General features: G+C 31.4%; 1 protein-coding gene across 1 annotated transcript in view; it reads right to left on the reverse strand.

The window, feature by feature from the left end:
- LOC143051635 (uncharacterized) overlaps positions 1 to 20359 on the reverse strand; it is a 31534-nt gene extending 11175 nt beyond the window's left edge. The window contains exons 1-9 of the mRNA XM_076224536.1: positions 19047 to 20359; positions 17547 to 17622; positions 16452 to 16546; positions 15032 to 15279; positions 14351 to 14454; positions 12423 to 12555; positions 9410 to 9491; positions 8745 to 8835; positions 5986 to 6134 (exon numbers count right to left, since the gene is read on the reverse strand). Coding sequence (XP_076080651.1) covers positions 5986 to 6134; positions 8745 to 8835; positions 9410 to 9491; positions 12423 to 12555; positions 14351 to 14454; positions 15032 to 15279; positions 16452 to 16546; positions 17547 to 17622; positions 19047 to 20103 — 2035 coding nt within the window. The 5' untranslated portion in view covers positions 20104 to 20359. The remainder of the gene's footprint in view (positions 1 to 5985; positions 6135 to 8744; positions 8836 to 9409; positions 9492 to 12422; positions 12556 to 14350; positions 14455 to 15031; positions 15280 to 16451; positions 16547 to 17546; positions 17623 to 19046) is intronic.
- Between the last annotated feature and the right edge of the window lie 4736 nt (positions 20360 to 25095).

The following is a 25095-nucleotide window of genomic DNA, read 5'->3' on the forward strand; positions in this document are numbered from 1 at the left end:
TTTGGATTGTGATTAAATAGTTGACATAGCATAGGTTTCTGACACAGAATGAATGTGTTCTAATGAACTTAAAATTTTTGTTTTCTCTTAGAGCAATTCACTATGCTGTTGAATATTAATCCTCTCAAAAAAATGTTAGAAGAAATTTTCTTTTTTATTTATGAAATTTCAAATGAGAAAAATTGAACCCAATTTTTTTAATCACATTCCCCTTTCCCTTATTCCAAAACTAATCTCAATTAAAATTTCTAATGGAGTTTGCAACAATAGCTACTCATTTAAATACATCATAAAATATTAAGATGTAAAAAAACTGCTTGTTATCACTGAATGGTAAAGATTATTTTAATTTATCAGTGGGTAGTAAAAAGTGAATATACATTGTATATTGTATATAACAAAGATTTAAGTTGATTCTGGACAAAGAAAGATAACTCCAATTAAAAAAAATATTGCTATTGCACAATATTTTGCAATTAGATATTTCTTGCTTACTATTCTGGACAAAGAAAGATAACTCTAATTAAAAAAAAAATTTGCTATTTCACAATATTGTGCAATTAGATATTTCTTGCCATTGCGCAATACTGTGCAATTGAAAAGACTTGCTATTGCACAATACTTAATATAATAATTTTGGATCCTGATTTGGACCAACTTGAAAACTGGGCCCATAATAAAAAATCTAAGTACATTTTTGGATTCAGCATATCAAAGAACCCCAAGATTTCAATTTTTGTTAAAATCAGACTAAGTTTAATTTTGGACCCTTTGGACTTTAGTGTAGACCAATTTGAAAACAGGACCAAAAATGAAGAATCTACATACACAGTTAGATTTGGTATATCAAAGAACCCCATTTATTCAATTTTTGATGAAATCAAACAAAGTTTAATTTTGGACCCCGATTTGGACCAACTTGAAAACTGGGCCAATAATCAAGAATCTAAGTACATTTTTAGATTCAGCATATCAAAGAACCTAACTGATTCATTTTTTGTCAAAATCAAACTAAGTTTAATTTTGGACCCTTTGGACCTTAATGTAGACCAATTTGAAAACGGGACCAAAGGTTAAGAATCTACATACACAGTCATGACAGTTAGATTCGGCATATCAAAGAACCCCAATTATTCAATTTTGATGAAATCAAGCAAAGTTTAATTTTGGACCCTTTGGGCCCCTTATTCTGTTGGGACCAAAACTCCCAAAATCAATACCAACCTTCCTTTTATGGTCATAAACCTTGTGTTTAAATTTCATAGATTTCTATTTACTTATACTAACGTTATGGTGCGAAAACCAAGAAAAATGCTTATTTGGGTCCCTTTTTGGCCCCTAATTCCTAAACTGTTGGGACCTTAACTCCCAAAATCAATACCAACCTTCCTTTTGTAGTCATTAACATTGTGTTTAAATTTCATTGATTTCTATTTACTTAAACTAAAGTCATTGTGCGAAAACCAAGAATAATGCTTATTTGGGCCCTTTTTTGGCCCCTAATTCCTAAACTGTTGAAACCAAAACTCCCAAAATCAATCCCAATCGTTCTTTTGTGGTCATAAACCTTGTGTCAAAATTTCATAGATTTCTATTAACTTAAAGTTATAGTGCGAAAACCAAGAAAATGCTTATTTGGGCCCTTTTTGGCCCCTAATTCCTAAAATGTTGGGACCAAAACTCCCAAAATCAATACCAACCTTCCTTTTGTGGTCATAAACCTTGTGTTAAAATTTCATAGATTTCCATTCACTTTTACTAAAGTTAGAGTGCGAAAACTAAAAGTATTCGGACGCAGGACGACGACGACGACGACGACGCCGACGCCAACGTGATAGCAATATACGACGAAAAATTTTTCAAATTTTGCGGTCGTATAAAAATGCTTATTTTGGGACCTGTTTTTGGCCCCTAATTCCTAAACTGTTGGGACTTAAACTCCCAAAATCAATTCAAACCTTCCTTTAGTGGTCATAGACCTTATGTTAAAATTTCATAGATTTCTGTTCACTTATACTAAAGTTATTGTGTGAAAACCAAGAAAAATGCTTATTTGGCCCCTTTGTGGCTAATTCCTAAACTGTTGGGACCAAAACACCCAAAATCAATCGCAACCTTCCTTTTATGGTCATAAACCTTGTGTTTAAATTTCATAGATTTCTATTTACTTTTACTAAAGTTAGGGTGCGAAAACCAAATGCTTTCGGACGAGGATGACACAGACAACGACGACACCAACGTGATACCAATATACGACCAAAAAATTTTCAATGTTTGCGTCATATAAAAATAGTGAGAAAAAAATAAAGAAAAAGTGGCCAAAAAAAAAGAAGAATAAAGAATAATGAGGTGGTAAATAATTTAAGTATTATTTAGCACCTTATCATTCTCTAGATCTTTTTTTTGGACATTTTTTCTTTTTTTTTTCTTACTATTTTTTTCCATTATTCTGCACAATTGGCCCATTACTCATTTGTGCTTTTTCAGAAATTCAAATGTGACGTAATTTTTGTGCCTTTTCACCACTTCGTATGTGACGTAATCTTTATGATTTTTTGCGTTGAGGCCTGGACTAAGTCGGGTGTGTCTATTTTTCTGTGTTGGTCTTTGCATTATGTATTCGGGTTTTGTTTTCTGTAATTAGTTAATACTTCAATTTCATTATGTATATCTTTTATATTCATTTGATAAAATTTACTGCTTGCAATAGCATAAATTGTTCTAAATAATAAGGATGTTCTTATCCCAAGCATAAAAACATAGCCATATTTGACACAACCTTTTTAAACTTTTGATCTTCAGTGCTGTACAACTTTGTACTTTTTTTCACTTTCGATCTTTTATATCTGGGCGTCACTGGTGAGTCTTGTGTGAAGGAGGTGCGTTCTTGGTGAATTGATTTTTAAACCTGATGCCTTTTGTTATCTATTAATCATGTGTTTCTTTGTCTAATACGTTCTCCTATTTATTTGTATTGTAGTCCTGTAATATTATGTTGTCATTTCAATGTTATATTTAACATTGCCATTAAAGTGTGAGGTTTGGCATGCCACAAAACCAGGTTCAACCCACCCTTTTTATCTTTAAAAATGTCCTGTACCAAGTCAGGAAAACGGCCATTGTTATATCATAGATCGTTTCTGTGTGTGTAACATTTTAACGTTGTGTTTCCGTTGTGTCGTTTGTTTTCTGGAAGAGATCTGCACCTTCTCAATCAAAAAAATTTAAAAGTTAATTACCTAAAATCAACTGAATTCTATCATTAAACAACATTTTGATTGTGAACCAGGCTAAGGTCATTCTCCATTTGTTGTGACAGTTACTTTAAGATTTTTAATCTTTTTTCTCAAGAAAGTGAGGACTGAAAAATCTATTCAGTTTTAAATTTCCATTGATAAAGTTCCAGTTACAACTCTCATTACAGGAATGCATGTACTTATAAAAACCAATATGATTGATATAAGCTGTGAAGCTTGTTTCCAGATCCTACATTTTGATATATAAGTAAATTTCATGAATAAATAGGTTTAAACTACAAAGTGAATTTTTTTTAATTTCTTATATTTTTCACCATTACAATGATAAGTTAGTACACACAATTTGATTTAAATGGAAGACTACTTATCATATATACTAAATGTCACATTTTAAGTGTTCAGATACATTAACTTTTATGTTAGTGGATAATTACTCATCAATTGATGTGCTCCTGTATTTGAGGAAGATTCTCAAAACAGACTTTTACAGAAAAAACAAAAACTGCTGTTTCTCTCCCCAATCTCATGTATCCCCAGTAATTATATAAATTTCAAGTTGACCTAGAAATTAAATCATTGCATCATGTTGATGTTTGAATCATCTACAGCAAACATAATTATGTTTATTGTAAACAAATACCGATTTTAAATTAGTGCATGAATTCTAAGAATGATTTTAATAATCAGTAAAGGATATCCCTGCTTCTACGTAGTGTGGCATTCCATCACTGACGTCATTACGATAATAGGTTGGATATATTTAGAATATTTCGAAATATAGATTTTCCGGATTGTAAAAGAAACGTATATAGTGTAAGAGAGAGCTCAAAATACGACAATTTCACAAGAAACAGAAGGGAAATGTGTGAAAAAGTGTTTAAATTCAATCTATTCATTTTTGTGTTTCCTTCTCATCAATCTCAGTAAGATTTTTTGTTTTTTTTTCCAAACTATCAAAACAAAACAATTGATGTGAGGGCTTGTCACTCTGGCCAACCCCATAGGGGATTGACACTTGAAGCTCTCTTTTCCCAAAAACCATTCAGACCCTTTTATTTTATTCATTGATTAAGTGATTTCTTAAAAAAGAAGAGGACACTTTTGTCAGGAAATTTCTATGTTCAAAGACACAACTTCTGTAAAATTTTCTCAAACTTGATAAAACTAGAACATGATATTTCTTCTTACTATATATGTATATGACTTTATACTATTAAGGTCTATTAAAATATCTCAAGTTTTATAGAAATACAGCAGGAAATATCAATGTCAATTTTCCTGTTTTTTTTTCTTTTCCTTTCTCAATTCTTTTCAGGTCAAAGGACTGCAACTCTTGCAGAAATCTAACAAGGCACAATGTGACAAACTAGAACTGTAATTTCTGTTGATTTTACTCAAAATTTTAAAAATGTCTAATCAATTGATTCAGGCAATACATAGAGGAGTACAAATGAATAGGATATGTGCCCATGGGACACAGATGATGCCCCCCTAGCATATAACATTATAAAGGGACATAACTCAAGAAACTGTAAAAGTGATGCTACCCATATTGAACTTATCTGAATTTTGCGGTAATAAGGATTGCATATACATTTCAAAATATCACTGTTAAGAATTTACAAAAGCTAAAAAAGATTTGTTTGATTGGTTTTTTTTTTAATTCTTTTCATCATAAGGGGAGAAAACTTAGATTTGTGATTTGAACTAACAACCTTTTGCCCTTGAGCCCAGCACACTCCCAAAAGACCACTTTAATTAACTTGAGCTTTGTGTCCTTCAGCGTCCATAAAAAGTATCTGTGCTTTCCTTTGAAAAGCAATCTAATTTAATTAACTAATTTGATGACAGTGGTTTTCAGGTATTTCTGATGCACAACATAAGCAACGTCACAAATAACATGTTAAGGTGGTACCTAACACTACAGGGAGATAACTCAGTAAAATCAGCTAACGTTTTAAGGGAGTTGGCTTCTCAGTTTCAAAGTAATTTATTTTTCAAATCAGTAGCATATATTGATAGGGGATTAATAAAGGAAGCAAAAAAGCAAAAAAAATATATAGGTCACCGTGCTTGTTTTCGAGATATTAGCCATTGAAATTTTGGCGGGAAAATGTTCTCTTTTGACTTTTCATAGCTTTATCATTGACAAGTTTAAGTCCTCAAAAACCATTAAAAAATAATTAAAATTTTATAAGACTTTAACAGCCAGCTTATCATTATACATGTAAAAGAATTATAAAAAGAAAAATGGGGGTCACCGGGCAAACTTTGTTAAGGCATTCAAATGGATAAAAGCAGAGGATTCCAAAAATCTTGTCAAAATTCAAAAAGATGACAAGCGAGCTTCCTTAATTACGTTGTGTTGTTAAGGGAATATTAAGCTTCTCATTGATCAAAATTAGTGTTTGTCAAACTGCTATATAACCAGTGTAAATTTTTTGATAAGTTGGTTGGTTCAAATCTTTTGAAATTTTATATTTTTGTCAAAGGGTCAAAGTAAATATTTTGTCAAAGGGTCAAAGTAAATATTTTGTCAAAGGGTCAAAGTAAATATTTTGTCAAAGGGTCAAAGTAAATATTTTGTCAAAATTTTATGAAAAGTAAACGAGCCAAATAAATTTTAGTCAAGATGTTAAGTACCACCTTAAATTTGGATTAGAAGAATCTAGACATGTAACAGTATCATATGTATGCCATTAAAATAATAACATTTAACAGCCAATACCTAAATTCTGAAATTCTTTCATTGTCTGTTTCCTACGTGCTGTTTCTGCCTCTAAAGAGGAGAGTTCCAAATGATGACTACTAAGTATCTCAAAACATCTGAGTGAATCAGGAAAAGGCATTTCTCTCTTGAATCCAAGTAATAACCACCTGCAAATAATAGATATATTCATCTTAATAATAACGTTTTTTCCCAATTTGGGATGAAAAGGGGGTGCATATTATCCATAAATAAGATCTATACACTGCCATATAGGGTAATTAGTGCAATTTCCAATGTAAATGACAAAATATTGAGAAAAATACTTTTATCTTTCAAATGACTTTAGTTCTTGTATATATGTCATTTCATTTTTTTTGTCGGTACCAGTTTTCATGTAGTGAGGAAAAAATGAATTTTCATGGGTATTCTATATCATGGTTTTGTCAAATTCTCCATACAAGCTTGTAGAAAATATTTACTTCATTGAACATTTAATTGAATCTTCAGTAATTTTTTAGAATTATATTCCAGATTTACATAGTTTTGCTGTTGTAAGGCATAGGAATGGAATTTTTGAATGAATTCATCTATTGTAAACGTTTAACAGTAGACAAAATGTCAAATTAAGAGTAGATTTTACAAATGTTTGCCTACAAACAAATCAAACTGTTATCTTTGCTAAAACCTGTTTCTTTGCCAAAGGCATAATAATGTGGTAATAAAATACAATTCTGCCATTTATTGGAATTATCCTTTTGGAGGATAATGGCTTACTGTACATGTGGATTCATCATTCTTATTTGGATACAGATTTTCGTGGATTCCGTTGGTACATGTGAATCAGGAATTCAAATATTCAATAAATACATTTGGTGTTTTTACTGTCTTCTGATTGGTTAAAATTATTAGTTTTATTTTCAATGTTGTCAATTTTGATGGCGACACGCCCACTCTGACGTTGTGTATTCATACGCCAACATGTGTGTACGTTGTTATTGATAATATAAATAATATAAAAAGTTCTTTGAGCCTTATTTTTGATAGAAATTTATTTATAATGAATGGCAATAATTTATTTTGATTTTATTGAACCATAAAACTAATTTTTGACTCTTCACATTTTACATAATCCGCTTCGCGGATTATTCAATGTGAAGAGTCAAAAATTAGTTTTATGGTTCAATAAAATCAAAATAGATAATAGCCATTCATTAAATGAATTGGAAATTTTCTATAGGTTTGTATGCAGACTTTGCAGAACCACAAAATAAAAAATCCATGAAAGTACAGGCATTTTTCAATCCATGCCAATTGGTACCAAGGCTTCCAAAACGGTCATATATTCCGGTCATTTGTATAATGTCCGGTAAAAGACCGGCTGGGCAAAGCATGAAACGGTCATATACTTTTTAGTTTTCTAGGCTTTTTCGGTCATTTTATACACGATCTTTTTGACCCAACCTTTTGCCATAAACATCAACACATTTCCGGTCATAAATGTGACATGATGATTAATTACTATCAAAACAACACCTAATCCAATACTTTCTAATTTTAATCAAGGCTAATTAGTAGTTGGACAGCTGAAATCTACCTGTTCAGGTGACAGGTGAACTATGTTCAGTACCGGACATCGTATAAATTGATCGGTCTATTCACATTTTTTTTTCCTTACTTTTCAGCGGTTTGTTTCTTATTGATTCAGTCCAAAAGATTAAAATTATTAGAAATTAGTTTATCAACATGATTTGATGAAAAATTTAAAAAGGTTTTAAATGAAAAATCGTCAGAACTACGTCGTATGAACTAGAACACGTGTGCGCATGTGCACAGGTGGGAAATTTAATTATGCATCCTACATTTCTTCAAAAATGCTAAAATTATCATTGATACCTGTATCTAACGTTCATTTCAAGTATTTTGTTGAAGAAATAACGCGGAAAGAGCTTCTTCACTCAGTCGTGCTTTGTAAACATTCACGGATTTTACGTATCCGTTTATGGTCCATGTTTTACCATTGTCAAGTCAACATCCGGTTAGAACAATGTGAAAATGAAACTAAAGATTTGATAATGTCATTTTGCACAAATAAAAAGTCTAAGGCAGATATGAGCATGCTAATGTGCACACTTTGAATGATGCACTGCCAATTTAACAGTTTCATCCGAACATCAAATTCATATCATATCAAAGTAAAGTTTTTTTTTTTTTTATGCAATGTCAATCATAGGAATGGCCATCTGATTACCATAATTGCCTTTTGTGACTAAGTCTTAAGGAACTAAAATCGGAATCAGATATGAAATGTCCGGCTGGCTCAAATATTTTTTGGAAGCCCTGATTGGTACCCATAAAAATAAATGAATCCACAGTATTTAATCAAAAAGCTTGTAAGCACTGAATGTTAAAGATTGCTTCAAACTATCAGTGTGAAGTAAAATTAAATATTGCATTGGTGGTAGTTGATTTAACTGGAATTATAGACAAAGGAAGATAACTCCAATTTTTTAAGATGTTAGGTTAACAATGACAAATCTATATTTTTAGAACAGATATTAGATTCCTGCACCTTGCAAAAGTTATGATATTTTTTTTTGGAAAGTGTAACATCACTTTGTGTCTTGAACATCTGAGCATATTTTTTATCCATAAATTTCTTGAAATGTTCATGGATAGGATGTATAGAATGTTATGATCAATGCACTATATTTTGTGTATCAAAAAAGGTAGTGATAAGCCTTGGAACAATGCGATCTTTAAATCTAAAAATCAAATACCTATGACAAAACATTAAGTCTCCCATATCATGTTGTCGTAAATGCTGAAGTAATTCTAAATCCATCTCTTCTAAAAGTTCCACAACCAGTTCTGAAATTAGAAAATGTGTGAGTGTTAAAAGTAAGATGTCTGTATGCATGCTCTCTTCAAGTTATATATTGAAAGTTTCAGTATCCCAAACCCCAACAAGATGCTCTGCAGGGCACAGTATTATACGACCGCAGAGCTCTCTACACATTATAAACAGAAAGTTTCAGTATCCAAAACACCAAAAATCATTCACCTAAAAAACCAAGCATTCTGTGAGTACTGCATAGCAATACATAGTCCTCTACCAATTAAAAATTCATTGTATTGAACTTGATCTCAAACTTGTCACAGTGTAAATTAATGTCAATAAAAACTACATCAGTAGGAGACTAATAGAGTAGCAGGTGCACAACTTAATTTTTTCAATCTTTTTTTTAAATTGCAAAAATTGTGATGGTATGGGTTTTTGCAAAAATAAAAACTCAAATTTAAAATGTTTAACGTTTCTAATGAGTTTTAATTTGCAATAATTAAAATGGGATTTGCATTCATTTTTAGAAATTGCAATAATAAATGCATTAAAAAAGTTCTGAATTTACAACATGCTCTAGTCCTGTAAAGTTTAATGACATACCGATTTTTCTAACCATGCCTTCTTCTGTGAAGTCTTGTTGTATCTTTGACATATAATGCGAGAAACACCAGTAGGTCTCCACCTAAAACAAACAACAACAATATACAGAGAAGATAAATCAACTGAAGATGAAATTCATTTCTTTTTCTATTTTGAAAATTAACAGTCTTATGATGTACCTTGGACAAGTTGTGTGAGAAACATCAATAGATTTCTACATGAAACAACAATATAAAGATAGATTAGTTGAAGATTTTATTTCTTTTTTTTATTGTGAAATTAGGTGTAATGTTGTACCATCTTGAACATTTAATATCGAAATACAAATAGGTTTCCACCTAAAACAAATGATCTTTACTCATAAATGATAGATTAATTGAAGATGAAGTTCATTTCTTTTTACAATGTGGAATTAGTAGTTTTAGTTTGTATCTTTGACATGTAATGTGGGAAACGCCAGTAGGTTTCCACCTGAAACAAACAACAATTTTAAAGAAGATAGATTAGTTGAAGATGAAATTAATTTCTTTTTGTATTGTGAAATAATGTGTAATATTGTAGCATCTTGAACATGTAATATCGAAATACAAATACAGTCGACTCTCGTTATCTCGAAGTCAGCCGGACCAGAGAAATATTTCGAGATACACATAGTTTGACTCAAAAGAAAACCGGAAGTTTGACAGAACAAGGGACACAACTCTTGCTTAGCTTGGTAAAGCTAAAATAAATCCGGGTGAATGTGGGAAGGGGATCGATATTCTGGTATCAGATCGATGTATTTGTACGTCATGGTCTTTCATTATTATAATAACATTATTTTTACTTATTCAATTGTTTCAGTTATAATTTTTTCATATGGCTTTTATCCGAGAGAGTAATTCCCAATCGATAGTTTCGTTATTCAGGTCGTTTATAGTTGACAAAATTGTTTATTCTCGGATACAAGAGATTTTAGAAAATTTAGATTTCTCTTCATTTTGTTTTATCTCACTTTTTCTTTTCAAAAGAAAATACAACAAGATTAAAGGCGCCGATTGAGTAGTTTTTATGTGATCATCAACGGAAGCCATAATCCTTACTTTATACACACCCAAGCTCATTAGTGTAAATCACAATTAATTGTTTTGTAAACATTTTTAAATACTTTTTCATTAAAATTAAAAATGTATCACTAATTATTTATAAAAAATCTACAAAAGATAATCTTAGGTAAACACTCATGGAAATAGAATGCCATAAATCAATACAGTGATCAGTGACTGGAAATTTAATTACACGTGTATTGTCAGATTAACTCTTCAATCCATTTAAATCCCGGAGGTCATGTTTTGACATATGTGTACATTAGTTTGAGATAAATAATGAATTTGAATGCTTTTGTTAACCTTGGGATCGTAAATTAAGTTCGACTCAACCGAAATTTCGACTCATCCAATTTCGACTAATCAGGAGTCGAATTACATCTATTTATATAGAACAAAGTTCGGGACCATGTGAAAACTTCAACTCATCCGAAGTTTCGAGTCAACCGAGTTTGAGACAACGAGAGTTAACTGTAGGTTTCCCCCTAAAGCAAATTATTTTTACTCATAAATGATAGTTTAATTGAAGATGAAATTTATTTCTTTTTACATTGTTAAATTCAGTGTACTGTTGTTTCTTGGAAATGTAATGTGAGAACCACCAGTAGGTTTCCACCTAAAATAATCAACAATATAAAAAGAAGATAGATTAGTTGAAGATGAAATTCATTTCTTTTTGCATTGTGAAATAATGAGACAGGTTTTCAGTTTCAACAGGGTTCGACTTATTCACCGTGTATCATCAGTACACCGGATATAAGTACTAACCAAGCGGGCATGATCGATTTTGACCTTACACGGTAACGAAAATCTTTGTTTTGCTTTATCAATATTCAATGTACATTTCTCAACATTTGAAATTCCTACTCCCAAATAATTTTCGCATAGATTTTTTCCTATTCATAAAACAACTTTCATATACTAGTAAGAACAATTAACTTGTACATGCGCAAATAGTTGTGAATCTCAACACCAACTTTCACTTTCGATACAGTTGTTGAGACATTTACATGTTTTATCTGAAAGAAACCTAATACAGGGCAAAAGTTATAGTTACCAATCATAAACCTACCTGTGATTACTCATTCCTTGAAACTTTTTGGGTAATAAACGAGTATGAAAATAATGTTTTTGTGTACGGTGTACAACAACTTAACTATGCACCGTACATAAGGATTTATTTGGTCAGCTAAACACCGTACACAATGCTTCTTTAGGGATAAAATATCGAAAAATAACATATGTATGAAAGATTTCAATGCCAATTATTGAAACAGCTATACTTATTATACACACACATTGACCTTCTATCAGAAAAAGAGTTGCAAGGAATATAGAATTATATCGGATGAGACGAGGGCCAACTTCTTTGACAAGTATTTGCACATGCTTTTACAATGTTTAAGTAGTCCCTCTTATTTTGGGGAAAAAATGAGACATCTCTAATCATCAACCTACGACCAAATCATTTCTTAAAACAGCAATTATATTTAGATTGAAGTACAAAATTTGTCGTTACCGTGTAAGATCAAAATCGCTCATGCCCGCTTGGTTAGTACCTATATTCGCTGTACGATGATACACGGTGTTATTATAAGGTTTTACTGAATATGCATACAATTTCTGCTGAACCAATGACAACAAGATTAACTGAACTGTTCAGAAATTAATGTGAACTTTTATTGTTGAAAAACCTTGACCACAGGCAAAACTGTGAAATCTAATTAAAATAATTGGAAACATATGAAAGGAAAAAAATCTCTTCTGAAATTGTATATTTCAAGTTTTTACTATTTATATCAAACTTGAAACTGTCACAGTCTTGGCAACTAATATTAGCATTCTAATAATTTCTCAAATTACAGCAATTACCACTGAATCAATTTTAACAGGGTTGTGAATTCTTGATTTACTAAACATAAAATTACCTCTGAATCAAACACAACCAAGAATCTAGCTAAGATATCATTCATGCCCTGGGCATAACCAATCTTTGGATGAAATGCTGCAAATGTGGCAAGCACTTCTCGTAATACTGTAAGGTTCGGATTTAATGGTCCCCTAAAAAGAAAAACATGTAAATTTATAGTCAAATGGACAATGGTCAAACTGTAAAGTAAAGAATCAATGGTCTCCGGAAGAAATACATGTAACTTTAGAATCATATGGACAATGGTCAAACTGTAAAGTAAAGATTCAATGTTCTCCAGAAAGAAATACATGTAAATTTAGTATCAAATGGACAATGGTCAAACTGTAAAGTAAAGAATCAATGTTCTCCAGAAAGAAATACATGTCATTTTGTGGTTAAGTGGACAACAGTCAGACTAAGAAAAGTAAAGATTCAATGTTCTCCAGAAAGAAATACATGTAAATTTATGGTTAAGTGGACAACAGTCAGACTGTGAAAAGTAAAGATTCAATGTTCTCCAGAAAGAAATACATGTAAATTTATGGTTAAGTGGACAACAGTCAGACTGTTAAAAGTAAAGATTCAATGTTCTCCTCCAGAAAGAAGTTTAAAGTGTGGATTCATTAATTTTTTGTTGATTAAGGAAAACTTGCACTTTCATGAATATTTGATTTCGTGGTTTAGCCAATCTCTGCATACAAAATCTTTAGAAAATTTGCAATTCCTTGAACATTCGAATTAGTGGGTTTTTTTTTTTCATTTCCTGTTTAAAATACTGGGCAATCTTGGTTTAATCATTTTGAGCTCTGCTACATTTTTCAATATAAACTGCTAAATATTTAATTGATGTGTTTGAATTTCAGATTTATGTTTTTTTGGTAAAGAAAATGCAATGATAGTTATTCTGCTCATTTTTAAGACTGATGAATATTAGACCAATGGATAGACATATAGATGGATGAATGGATTGAAAAGATAACTGCAATATTCAGCCAGTAAGACCAACATCTTATGTGGTATGTAATATACTAAATTTATCAATAATTAAGTATATGGCAGGAGAAGTGTTAAAGAAAATACTTGGTATTATCTGCATGATCTAAAGATGATACAAGATTTTTTTTGTTCATGCATATATGTATTTGAATTAAAGAACAAAGTAATATGTTCCCCACAAGGACAATAACTTAAAACTCTTTTTTTGTTCTTGAAATTTTATAAATATCTAAACAGAAATAAAGGGGTTAGAGTAAATACAATGCACTCTCCAATATAATTAATATTTTCAAAGACATTATTAAGTCTTTTAAACACATTAGATTTAAACTGATTTTTCAAAATTATGATTGTCAATATATTAACCTAAATATAGTTTCATCCAAATCTGGCAAGAATTATGCACATAACAAGACCTGATGGACAGAAGGATACACAGGCAAATTTCACTCACATCAATTTCATGTGAATTATCATGTGAAATTCACATCAATTTCACCTCAAACGAGCTTATACGTGAAACTCACGTGAAATCAGTTTTTGTGAGTTTCACATGATTCTCATGTGAAACTCATGTTAATATCACATGAAAATCACGTAATTTTTTTTATGTGAATTCACATGAATTTTTAAAATAGAGTATTTCAAATAACATCTAAATTTTCAAATTTAATCAAAATCATGAAAAATATAAAAAAAAAAAAAAAATGTTGTAAATTTCACATCAGATTCAGGTGAATCTCAATTCACGTGAAATTCACATGAAAAGTTTCACGTGAGTTTCATGTATAAGCTCGATTGAGGTGAATCTCACATGAAATTTTTCATGTGAATTTCATGTGAGATTCATGTGAAATTCATGTGAGCAAATTTTGCCTGTGTACATATTTTTTTCCCCAAACAACATGTCACCTGTTAAAAAAAAGTCCATATTAAATAAATACTTACTTAAAAAATTCATGGTCCCTATCAGTTCGAGGAACATCTTTATCTATGACTCGCAAATGGCTCCACAGGTTCTTTACATTTATATTATGTCTGTTTACGAGAACCTTGTAAATACCAAAATAAGAATAAAAAAAATACTGATATATTTTTAAATAAATATATTTTTTTCAAATACTGTGTATTTATTAATATTTTATTGGATTAAGAAAAACTTGAATTTTTTGAAATACTAAGGCTTTTCTACCTCAGGCATAGATTACCTTAGCTGTATTTGGCAAAACTTTTAGGAATTTTGGTCCTCAATGCTCTTAAACTTCGTACTTTATTTGGCCTTTTTATCATTTTTTGGATTCGAGCGTCACTGATGAGTCTTTTGTAGACAAAACGCGCGTCTGGCGTATATACTAAATTTAGTCCTGGTTACTATGATGAGTTTATTTCAAGGTCTTTTGATTTCATGGTTTTGTCAAAATGTGTATACATTTCTGTAGAAAATTTGTCATTTCTTGGACTACATGGTTTCCGGGTATCTAAAAAGTCCACCAAAATTGGTATCAAATGAATGGTAATAAATTCACTGTACTGTGAATATTTTTCTAAGATCAACCCTTATATTGAATAATAAAATTCACCAAAATGAGTATTTTTTTCACTTTACCATCTTGAGTGTACTTTACTAACCTGTGATTGAATTTTCATGAAATCAATTTTCTGTTTAAGTTCTGGCGAATTGATATTTAAATCAGGAAAACTTTTTGACATAGCTTTAAAATCTGGGTCAGCAGTCTTCATCTTTCCTGCCATGAGATTAAACTGTAGTGTCTCAAACTCAGATATTGGGTCGTTAAACTCTCCGTCTGGACTTCTGACAGCCCTGTTTGTGGTGTCTATCTGGTACCTGGCAACTAACCCTTGTTCCAATAGTGATGCTAGAAAAGAAAGCAAATTTATCAAATGATATTATGCCTATATAACCTCTGGCCTTTGTTAGTCTTGTTTTATTTTTATTTTTAGTTTCTTGTGTACAATTTGGAGTTTAGTATTTGTTTAGGGGCCAGCTGAAGGACGTCTATGGGAATTTCTGGCTGCATTGAAGACCTGTTGGTGACCTTCTGCTGTTATCTGTTCTATGGTCGGGTAGTTGTCTCTTTGACACATTTCCCATTTCCATTCTCAATTCTATTATAGATATAGGGAGATGTGGGATGAGTGCCACAACTCTCCATCCAAGTAACAATTTACAAAAGTAAACCATTATAGTTTTACTACTATAGTTGGATAAAGATCAAGCTAGTTAATGGATGGCAATATTTTTCTAATCAAGTTAATCAAATAAAAAAACAGTGCCAATTAACATTTAAAGGGTAGAGAGAATTTTCAATGGTATTTTTATGGAATAACCATTTCACAAATGATATCGGATATGTTCCTTACGTCGTAACTACAATCCCCTCCCTTTCATGAATGTGACCTACCGAATTAGACTATTTACCGGATTTGTAATCACATAAGCAACACGACGGGTGCCACATGTGGAGCAGGATCTGCTTACCCTTCCGGAGCACTTGAGATCACCCCTAGTTTTTGGTGGGGTTCGTGTTGTTTATTCTTTAGTTTTCTATGTTGTGTCATGTGTACTATTGTTTTTCTGTTTGTCTTTTTCATTTTTAGCCATGGCGTTGTCAGTTTGTTTTAGATTTATGAGTTTGACTGTCCCTTTGGTATCTTTAGTCCCTCTTTTATACAGAGAGTAAAATAACCTTGATGATATTTATATAAAAAGAATACGATTACATTGATGGTATTTTTATAGAAAGAGTGTAACTACCTCGATGTTTTTTTTTACAAAGATGATAATTACCTTGATTGTCTTTTTTATAGAAAGATTATAATTACCTCAATTGTCTTTTTATAGAAAGAGTATAATTACCTGGTATTTTCATACAAAAAGTACAAATACCTTGATGGTATTTTTAAGGAAAGAGTATAATTTCCTCAATGTTATTTTTATACAGAGTTTTTCTTTTTACCCTGATGGTATTTTTTTTATATGTAGTGTATGATTATCTCAATGATATTTTTATACTCAGAGTATAATTACCTCCAGGTTTGGCATTTAACACCAGCATTGTCTTCCATCTTGATTTCTGTTCATGGTACTTCATCATATAATCTATCAATATATCCTCTCTTTCTCTGTAACAAACAAAAACAAGAATGTGTCCATAGCACAACGATGCCCCACTTGCACTATCATTTTTTATGGTCAATGGACCCTGACATTGTGGTAAAAACTCTATTTTGGTATAAAAATTAGAAAGATCATATCATAGGGAACATGATACGCATGTTTATTAGTTTCAAGTTGATTAAACTTCATCAAAAACTACCTCGACCAAAAACGTTAAACTGAAGCGGGATAGACAGACGAACAAACATGACAATTAAACACATGGACAGACAAGACAAACAGATGCATAAACATGACCAATTAAAAAAAAGGACCCAACATGTATGTGGGACAAAAAAATGGATACATAAATTAAAAAAGGCTATGAAAAATTATAAGTTGAAGGACATCAGCATACATGCAAGTTTAATGAGTGTGCAATAAAAGATTTTATTTTATTAAAAAAAAAAAAGTTCTATGAGTGTTATTACAAAAAATTTCACAAGAAATAAAACGTGTGTGTCTGGGGACATGAATGCCCTCGCTCACACATCTGCACATGCTTTTCAAAGGAAATTGGGACGGATGCACAACCAAGGGTAACACATTAATAATGCCCCATTTGTCTTGCAAAGCGGGCATAAAAATACCTAATTGTTAGCCATGAACATTTCAGTATACATGTAACGTGTAATTGTTTATAGTTAATTAAAAAAAGCAACTGGGCTCTCACAAAAATAAAGTTTAAATACATATATATATACAATGTATTAGGCTGGACTTGTTACTTTCTGATTTGTTAATTCAAACGTGAATAGAGGTTTTGCAGCAAACTTCAACTGAATGGTTTTATTTGAAATATGCCACTGAATAACTTTGAATGTAATTGTGCCAGCCTTTGGCTTTTTTTAGCTCTTTAATTTGGAAGAGTTGTTGTCTCTTTGACCCATTGCCCATTTCCATTATTAATTTTATGCTTACATTTGTTTTACTGATATGTTTATTTCTATAAAGATTGTATTTTACCTTGATGTTGACGAGCAAGGAAAAAATCCAAACAAGAAATGCCAGACTTTCTTTCTTATACTAGGTTCAACTCCTCCTGTGAAAGAATAAAATCAATTAATTGTCCTGTACCAAGTCAGGAAAATGGCCATTGTTATATCATAGTTCGTTTCTGTGTGTGTAACATTTTTACGTTGTGTTTCCGTTGTGTCGTTTGTTTTCTCCTATATTTGAGTGTGAATTCACATTTCTATAAGACGTGTCACGGTACTTTTCTATCCCAAATTCATGTATTTGGTTTTGATGTTATATTGGTTATTCTCATCAGATTTTGTCTAATGCTTAGTCCGTTGCTGTGTGTGTTACATTTTAATGTTGTGTCGTTGTTCTCCTCTTATATTTAATGCGTTTTCCTCAGTTTTAGTTTGTTACCACGATTTTGTTTTTTGTCCAAAGATTTACGAGTTTTGAACAGCGGTATACTACTGTTGCCTTTATATAGCAATGAAATATTTCCCACAGAATATAATGAAAGCTACAAATGAAATTTTCTACAATACAACATATATAGTGTCATATAGAGTGATAAACAAATGTTTGACATGTTAGTGACCTTTTGCTGTTGGTTGGGTTGTTGTCTCTTTGACACATTCCCCATTTCCATTCTAAATTTTATTGAACACCTTTTCAAGCTTTGCTATAGATGAAATAAAAAAGTTTTTAACCAAGTAAATATTTCATATACATAAACATGTATGACTATCATGACTATTGAGTTGTGAAAAAATTTTCTATTTAGGCATGTTCATGTACATGTAAGGTACATTGTACATTAAAACATGAACATTTGCCCTTATGGAACACATGAGATTGACCCATTTTTGGTGGGGTTTCGTGTTTCTCAATCTGTAGTTTTCTATATATTGTTTTGTGAACTGTTGTTTGTTGATTTTTATCCTTCTTAGTCATAGCGTTGACAATTTATTTTAGACTTATGAATTTGAATGTCCCTCTGGTAATCATCATGCTGATACAATGTATCTTTCACCACTCTTTTAAACCTTATCACTATTTAGTCCATTCCGGGAAAAACAGTCATTTATACAACTTCCTGTTTGGGTCACCGGCCGAAAAATGGAGGTCAGCAGTAGTGAGCTGAGGGAGAAAAAACTTTAGAAAGTGATCATCAAGAAACTTTTGATATAGTATGATCCACTTTTTTCGAAATTAAAATTGAAGTAAAAAAATATTTTGTTTGAAGTATTTACAGTAGTTTAAACAGGTCTCATTTAAAAAAAAAAAAGTATCATGCATGGTGAATTGTTTAAACAGGGTCCCAGATAGCTTCAACTGGATGAAAAAGTTGTGTAATTTTAGAACTTATCCGGAATGGAATAAATAGCAATTAGGTGTATTTACTATAAAGCATAAATATCTAAAACCCTACAATGCCCTATATCATTTGTATATATATGTACATGTAAAATCCCACAATGCACCACAATGTTCACATATAATTACCCATAAACACAGCTTTCCTCAGGGCATGCTCATCCACAATTCTTCCATCCTCGTCAAACATCTTTTCAAATTCCTCTTTACATAAAGGTTTTTCCCGTTTAAATGCTGGACTAAAAGTTCCACTCAATTGATTAGTTTCCATTGGTACTGTCTGCGAACAATCCAGATGTAGCGTAGACTTTTTCTTATCATTTTTTACAGCCTCAGTATTACTATCACACAAATTTTGATGAAGATCAGCAGACGACAAATTGACTGCATTACACACATGTATTTTTGCATTGTCTTGAATTTGGTTTGATTGACTAGTATTTTGTTGTGAGCATTCATTTATTTGACTAGATTGAGTATTTTGACTCTGATTATTTGAAATTTCACTCTTGTGAATGTTACATGAATTTATACTTGTGCCATTTAAATTTTCAACACCTTGAAAACTGTTTTCAGATTGCAGGGGTCTAGATTGGTCCAACACTCTGCCTGAGTGGGAGCCATCTATCTGACCTGTGTCCTGAATGCAGTTGCCTCCCTTTAGAATAGTCCTGTCTTTACAAATTGCAGAGTTATCTCCACTTTGAACAAATACCTGTTTGTCTTGACATTTTTGTCGTTCTGACTTGCAAGAAGCACAGGTTATTTTATCATGATTATCATTAAAGCTTTCACTTGTTATTTTGAAATGGTTAAAATTATCAAACCCCTCTTCTTTGATATCGTTTCCTACACTACTGCATGCCCCTTCTTGGCATAAATCTGCATGCTTTGAAATAGGATCAATACAAGATATGTTTTCCTTATTAACAGTAAAATCTTTCACAACCTTTTCAGTTTGACCTTTGACCTGACCCTTGTCGTGCTGTGTTTGCCCTTTTGTTGAATTGACAGACGTCTTTATTGGTCTTTTTTTAAATTCTTTATTAGTTTCATCAACTACGAATTTTGAGAGGTCTATATTCTTCCCACATAAGTCTAAAGCTGAATGAAAAACCTGAAGGTCAGGTCGATTTTCATCTACTATGGCTCCATCCTCTTTGGCTTCGGAAGCAACATCAGGCATGACATACTCCCCTGTTTCCTCCAAAGCATCAACAAATTCAAACGATTCTTCATCATCGCTAGACAATCTATAAAAAAATTGAGATCCAGTCCAAAATTACATTTTTTAATATATATATGATTGGTGGGCAGTGTCGTCAAGTAATTTTCTTTCTATCATTTTCATTCTTGCTTCTAAATTCGCCACCAATCATATCTTATATTTATGCAGTCACCGGGTGCGAGAATTTCTCGTTGCATTGAAGACCTGTTGGTGACCTTCTGCTGTTGTCAGCTCTATGGTCAGATTGTTGTCTCTTTGGCACATTCCCCATTTCCATTCTCAATTTTACTGTTGTGAATAGTTATATAACATTTTAATTTGTCATTTTTTATATTTATAATTGTACATGTGTGGTACATAGACAAGTGTTTTTGTGATTTGGTTTAATTGTTTTTATTGTATAGATTTCAAGATTAAATTCATATGAATCATTTTACATCATCAGATCGTGATCATACTATTGAAGGATATCTGTTATCCCAAATATTTATAGATAATTACATAAATATAAGAAGATGTGGTATGAATGCCAATGAGACAACTCTCCATCCAAGTAACAATTTATAAAAGTAAACCAATTTAGGTCAAAGTATGGTTTTATTGTTTTCTTTTTTTAATATTTGTATTGTTTTGTACACTTTTTAGGCGTTTATTATGTATATATAAAATTGAGAATGGAAATGGGGAATGTGTCAAAGAGACAACAACCCGACCATAGAACAGACAACAGCAGAAGGTCACCAACAGGTCTGCAATGCAGGGAGAAATCCGCACCCAGAAGCTTCCTTCAGCTGGCCCCTAAACAAATATATATATATACTAGTTCAGTGATAATGAACGCCATACTAAACTCCAAATTGTAAACAAGAAACAAAAATTAAAAATGATACAAGACTAACATAGGCCAGAGGCTCCTGACTTGGGACAGGCGCAAAAATGCGGCTACTTTTATATATTATATCATAACTAGGCTATTATAAGCAGTCAGGGGACTTACTGAAATAAGTGATTTTTAAATCACTTATTTGAGTAGCAAATTCGAGGTTTTGTCACAAATTGGGATTTTGTAGTTTTTTTCAAAATTTTAAACACGTAGGTTTAAATAATATCTTTTAATCAGTAAAATTAAAAAATATGAACTTTTTGCTTCTTTTAAGTAGCAAGGTTTATGCCTTTGATGCTATCATTTAGCTGAAAATTCTATTTTAGTTGAAAAAATGCTATAATAATGGCTTTACATAATGAACTGATATTTTCTTAAAAGATTTTTCACAGCAGTGGGAGTATTTTTCCTGTGAAGTTCAAGGTTTCATCTTTCAGATTATGTAATAAAATTCTACTGTTCGCGATAAAAATTTCACTGTTCGGGGGTGTTGAAATTAGTGGGGGTTATTAACAGAATGATACTTAAAGAAGTGATTTTTGGGAAGGAAATTGAGGTCTGATACTTAAACAAGTGATTTTTATGTCATTATCCTAGATTCAGTACAAGGTCATCACCTGAAATGACCTGGTCATCCTAGACAACACAGATGTTGGTTCTGATAAGTTTAAAAACATAATTAGTCCCTGGATCATTAGTATTCTATATTTAAAGCTACAATAAAATTTAATCACTTTTTCTTGTGATTAATTTGTACTACTTAAATCGGTGATTATTAAAGAAAGACAACTCTAACTTCCAACCTTTATGGAAATAATGTTACTTGAATCAGTGATTTAGAAAATCACTTGTTTAAGTAAGTCCCCTGACTTAGTTTAAACATATTTATTTATAGTGGATTGGGAAACAAGTTTTGCAACTTATATTAATCCCTTTCCACTTTGCAGGTGCGAGAGCTGCCTTGTAGCTGCATTAGCCTACTCTTTTTCGAAATCTACATGGGTGTCTTTAACGTGCAAGAGGTATGGCTCTCTCTGGTATCGGGACTGTTCGCCCTAATAACATGTTCGCCCTGGGTACGTTCGCCCTGAGATCGTTCGCCCATAGAGTCTGTTCGCCCTACTTAAAAAATATTAATATTCAGGGCATTTAAGTTGAATAAACTTATTCAGATATTTCTATGGTATATATTCTTGAAATTTATGGAAACAGGGAAATATTTAAAAGTGTATGGCTTGTTTAGGATCATTAAAATTGTCCAATGACAAAATAATTCGGATCACTGATTATTGTGATACTAGTCTTTTGATGGATTATTAATAAAAATCAAACGTTTTGTTTTTGATAAAATATATAGCTAGAATTAATGAAAACAATGATGTACGAACTGTAAATCGTGAAACATGTATGTTTACATGTTCATTTAGTATTATACTCTGAAAGTAGTAATCAATAAAGAGAAATACATTGTATTCCAGTATTTTACTCTGTAAATCAAAGGGAAAATGATAAATTGATTGCGAGAATATAAATATTCTGTCAATTTTTCAACAAACTTTAACATATTTCGTTAAAATACTTAAAACTATGAAATCAGGACAATAAGAAAAAAATAAAAAAATCAGGGCGAAAGGACCCTGGGCGAACAGGAATCAGGGCGGACAGATACCAGGGCAAACGTGAATCAGGGATAACACGGGTCAGCCATTTATCGTCCCCTTCCGACGGACTGATAAGAGGATTTCAAATGTTAAATAATCCTTAGATGCATGTCCCTTTATCTGCTGGTCCCATTTATATAAAGAACACAAACAGCATTGTTAAGTCCAGATAGTCAAATCCAGCCAAACTAAAGACATGGGAATCTCAAAAATTTAAATAAGCCTGATCAGGAAGTAATTAATTAAATAAATTGATGTAACATGGATGGGGTAACATTTAATTTGCTTATTTTCTTTACACTTTATACAGAAATAAGGGTATAGGTCATATCTTATTACAACACACACACAAATCACGGACAAAAATAAAAGGTAAAAAATGTAAACAAAAATCAGCTGACTTCACCTGAGCACTACAGGTATCTGCAAATTAATTTAGGGTTTTATTTCAATTCAAAAGTTATCAAATAAATTAAGAATACATGACTTGAATATATTATAGAGTGTTTGCCTTTTCTGATTGTTTAAAAGATGTGCAATTTAGTTATAAACTTTCTCATAAAAAAATGTCATCTGCACCTTCTATCCATGACAGTTCTGCAGTAAATGTTGTCTGGTTTTTCTTTTCCTTTTTAAAAAAAAATGTTTGATAAAATTAACGCAAATCATGAAGTGTAAAAAATTGTAATGTTGATTTTTATTTAAATTCTTAATTTTTCAAAATAATTTCATATTAAATGCGGAGTACCAAAACAGGAAGTATTTTATTTTTAGGTGGCACGGTAGTATTTGCATTCCAGAATTTAGGTTGCTCTTTTGTGTACCCTACTTAGGTAAATGTATCTAAACAGTGTGATTGGACAAAAAATACAGTATCAACTGAACATACTTTCCCAAACTGAGGGATGAATCAGGTGTAGAAAAATATGAAATAATTTTACATACAGATGAAAATGAATTTTTGAGAATTTTTTTAAATTTTGTATTCACTGCACCATAAAATACCTAAAAGTACTAGTGGCCTTAGGTTTTTAAAAATAGCAAAAAAAGTAAACGGTCATGATACATATTCAAATTCATTTCTGAATAGTAAAATGAAAGTACTTCAGTTAACTGTGAATGTAGAATTTTTTGCAGTGTTAGAAAGTGGTGAAAATTCTAAAAAGGCTATCATTATCCCTTATGGGCCAGGAAATACTACCGTGCCACCTTAATTAAGGGGGATATATATTTTTACACTAAATCAATAAAGGAACTTTTTTTACCCATGCAATTTGTAAGTTTATCAATAAAAAGTTGATTAAGGGCAACTATGATAAAAACAAGCCTTAAATTCCACCCCTGAGAGTAAAAATGGCTGATTCAGCAAATTTTGGCTGATGTGTAGGTAATAATGTAAAAATTTACCTAGAAAGTAGAACTTCATTATTTTTATGTAACTTGCAAAATATTTTTAATTATAAATGCTCGCTTTAACTTTTCGCAGTGTCTGACACATGTGCAACCACTGAAATTTGAGACGCGACATTCTTCGGTTGCATGTACATCCTATTATTTTCACCGAAATAAATCAATTGCATAATTCTTATTTTTTTCAACACAAGTACAGCTATACTAGTTTTCTTGAGGTTTAATTTGTAGTTCTAATGTAAAATGACACCAGAAGGAGCTTTTGGGGAATCAGTAAGTGGTTAAGGGGTTCTTACTTAGTCATTTATCTCTCATATTGGTCTGAAAAAGAGATAGAAATAGGGGTTTCTGTACATTAACTAGACATTATTTTTGACAAAGAATGTATTTATGATGCTATATCAGTAAGATTAAATGGTTTATTCATTTTCCATGCAAATACCATTAGTTGTTAATATTTTCTGATAGTGAAAAGCACAATAAAGGCAAATTGATTATGTAAGGGGACATAATTTAACTTAATGCATACATGAGAAATAGACAAACAGTCAACTTAGAGATGTATTCTAGTACATGTATTGTCAAACAGATTTTGGAATAATAGTTAACTGCAATCTAAAGACTCTTGTTGTATTGCCCTCATAATCTGGAAATGTTTAAAGTAATATAAGGCATGCTGTAAAATGTGGAATGGACTTTGATATCAGTTTTCATGATTTGGTGCTTAAACTGTTTCTTTTAGTCAGATTAACCATAAACATAGTTGGCAATCCAATAATTCCTCCTGAATCACCATGTTTGACTTCTGTGTTGATTTGAAACATAATATATTTGGGTTTTGTTCACTCTTTAAGTAAAAATGGTAAAATGAAAAAAAAGTGAAAATCTGCCAGATGGGGTAGGGATGTAATGTTTCATTTTTTTTGGTAAGAAATGAGTGCAGACTAGTATTCTTTATTGTAATATGTTCCAAAGTAAGAAGTCTATGAATCATAG

The sequence above is a fragment of the Mytilus galloprovincialis genome, chromosome 11 (assembly GCF_965363235.1).
Source record: "Mytilus galloprovincialis chromosome 11, xbMytGall1.hap1.1, whole genome shotgun sequence".
In the NCBI taxonomy this organism is placed as follows: Eukaryota; Metazoa; Mollusca; class Bivalvia; order Mytilida; family Mytilidae; genus Mytilus; species Mytilus galloprovincialis.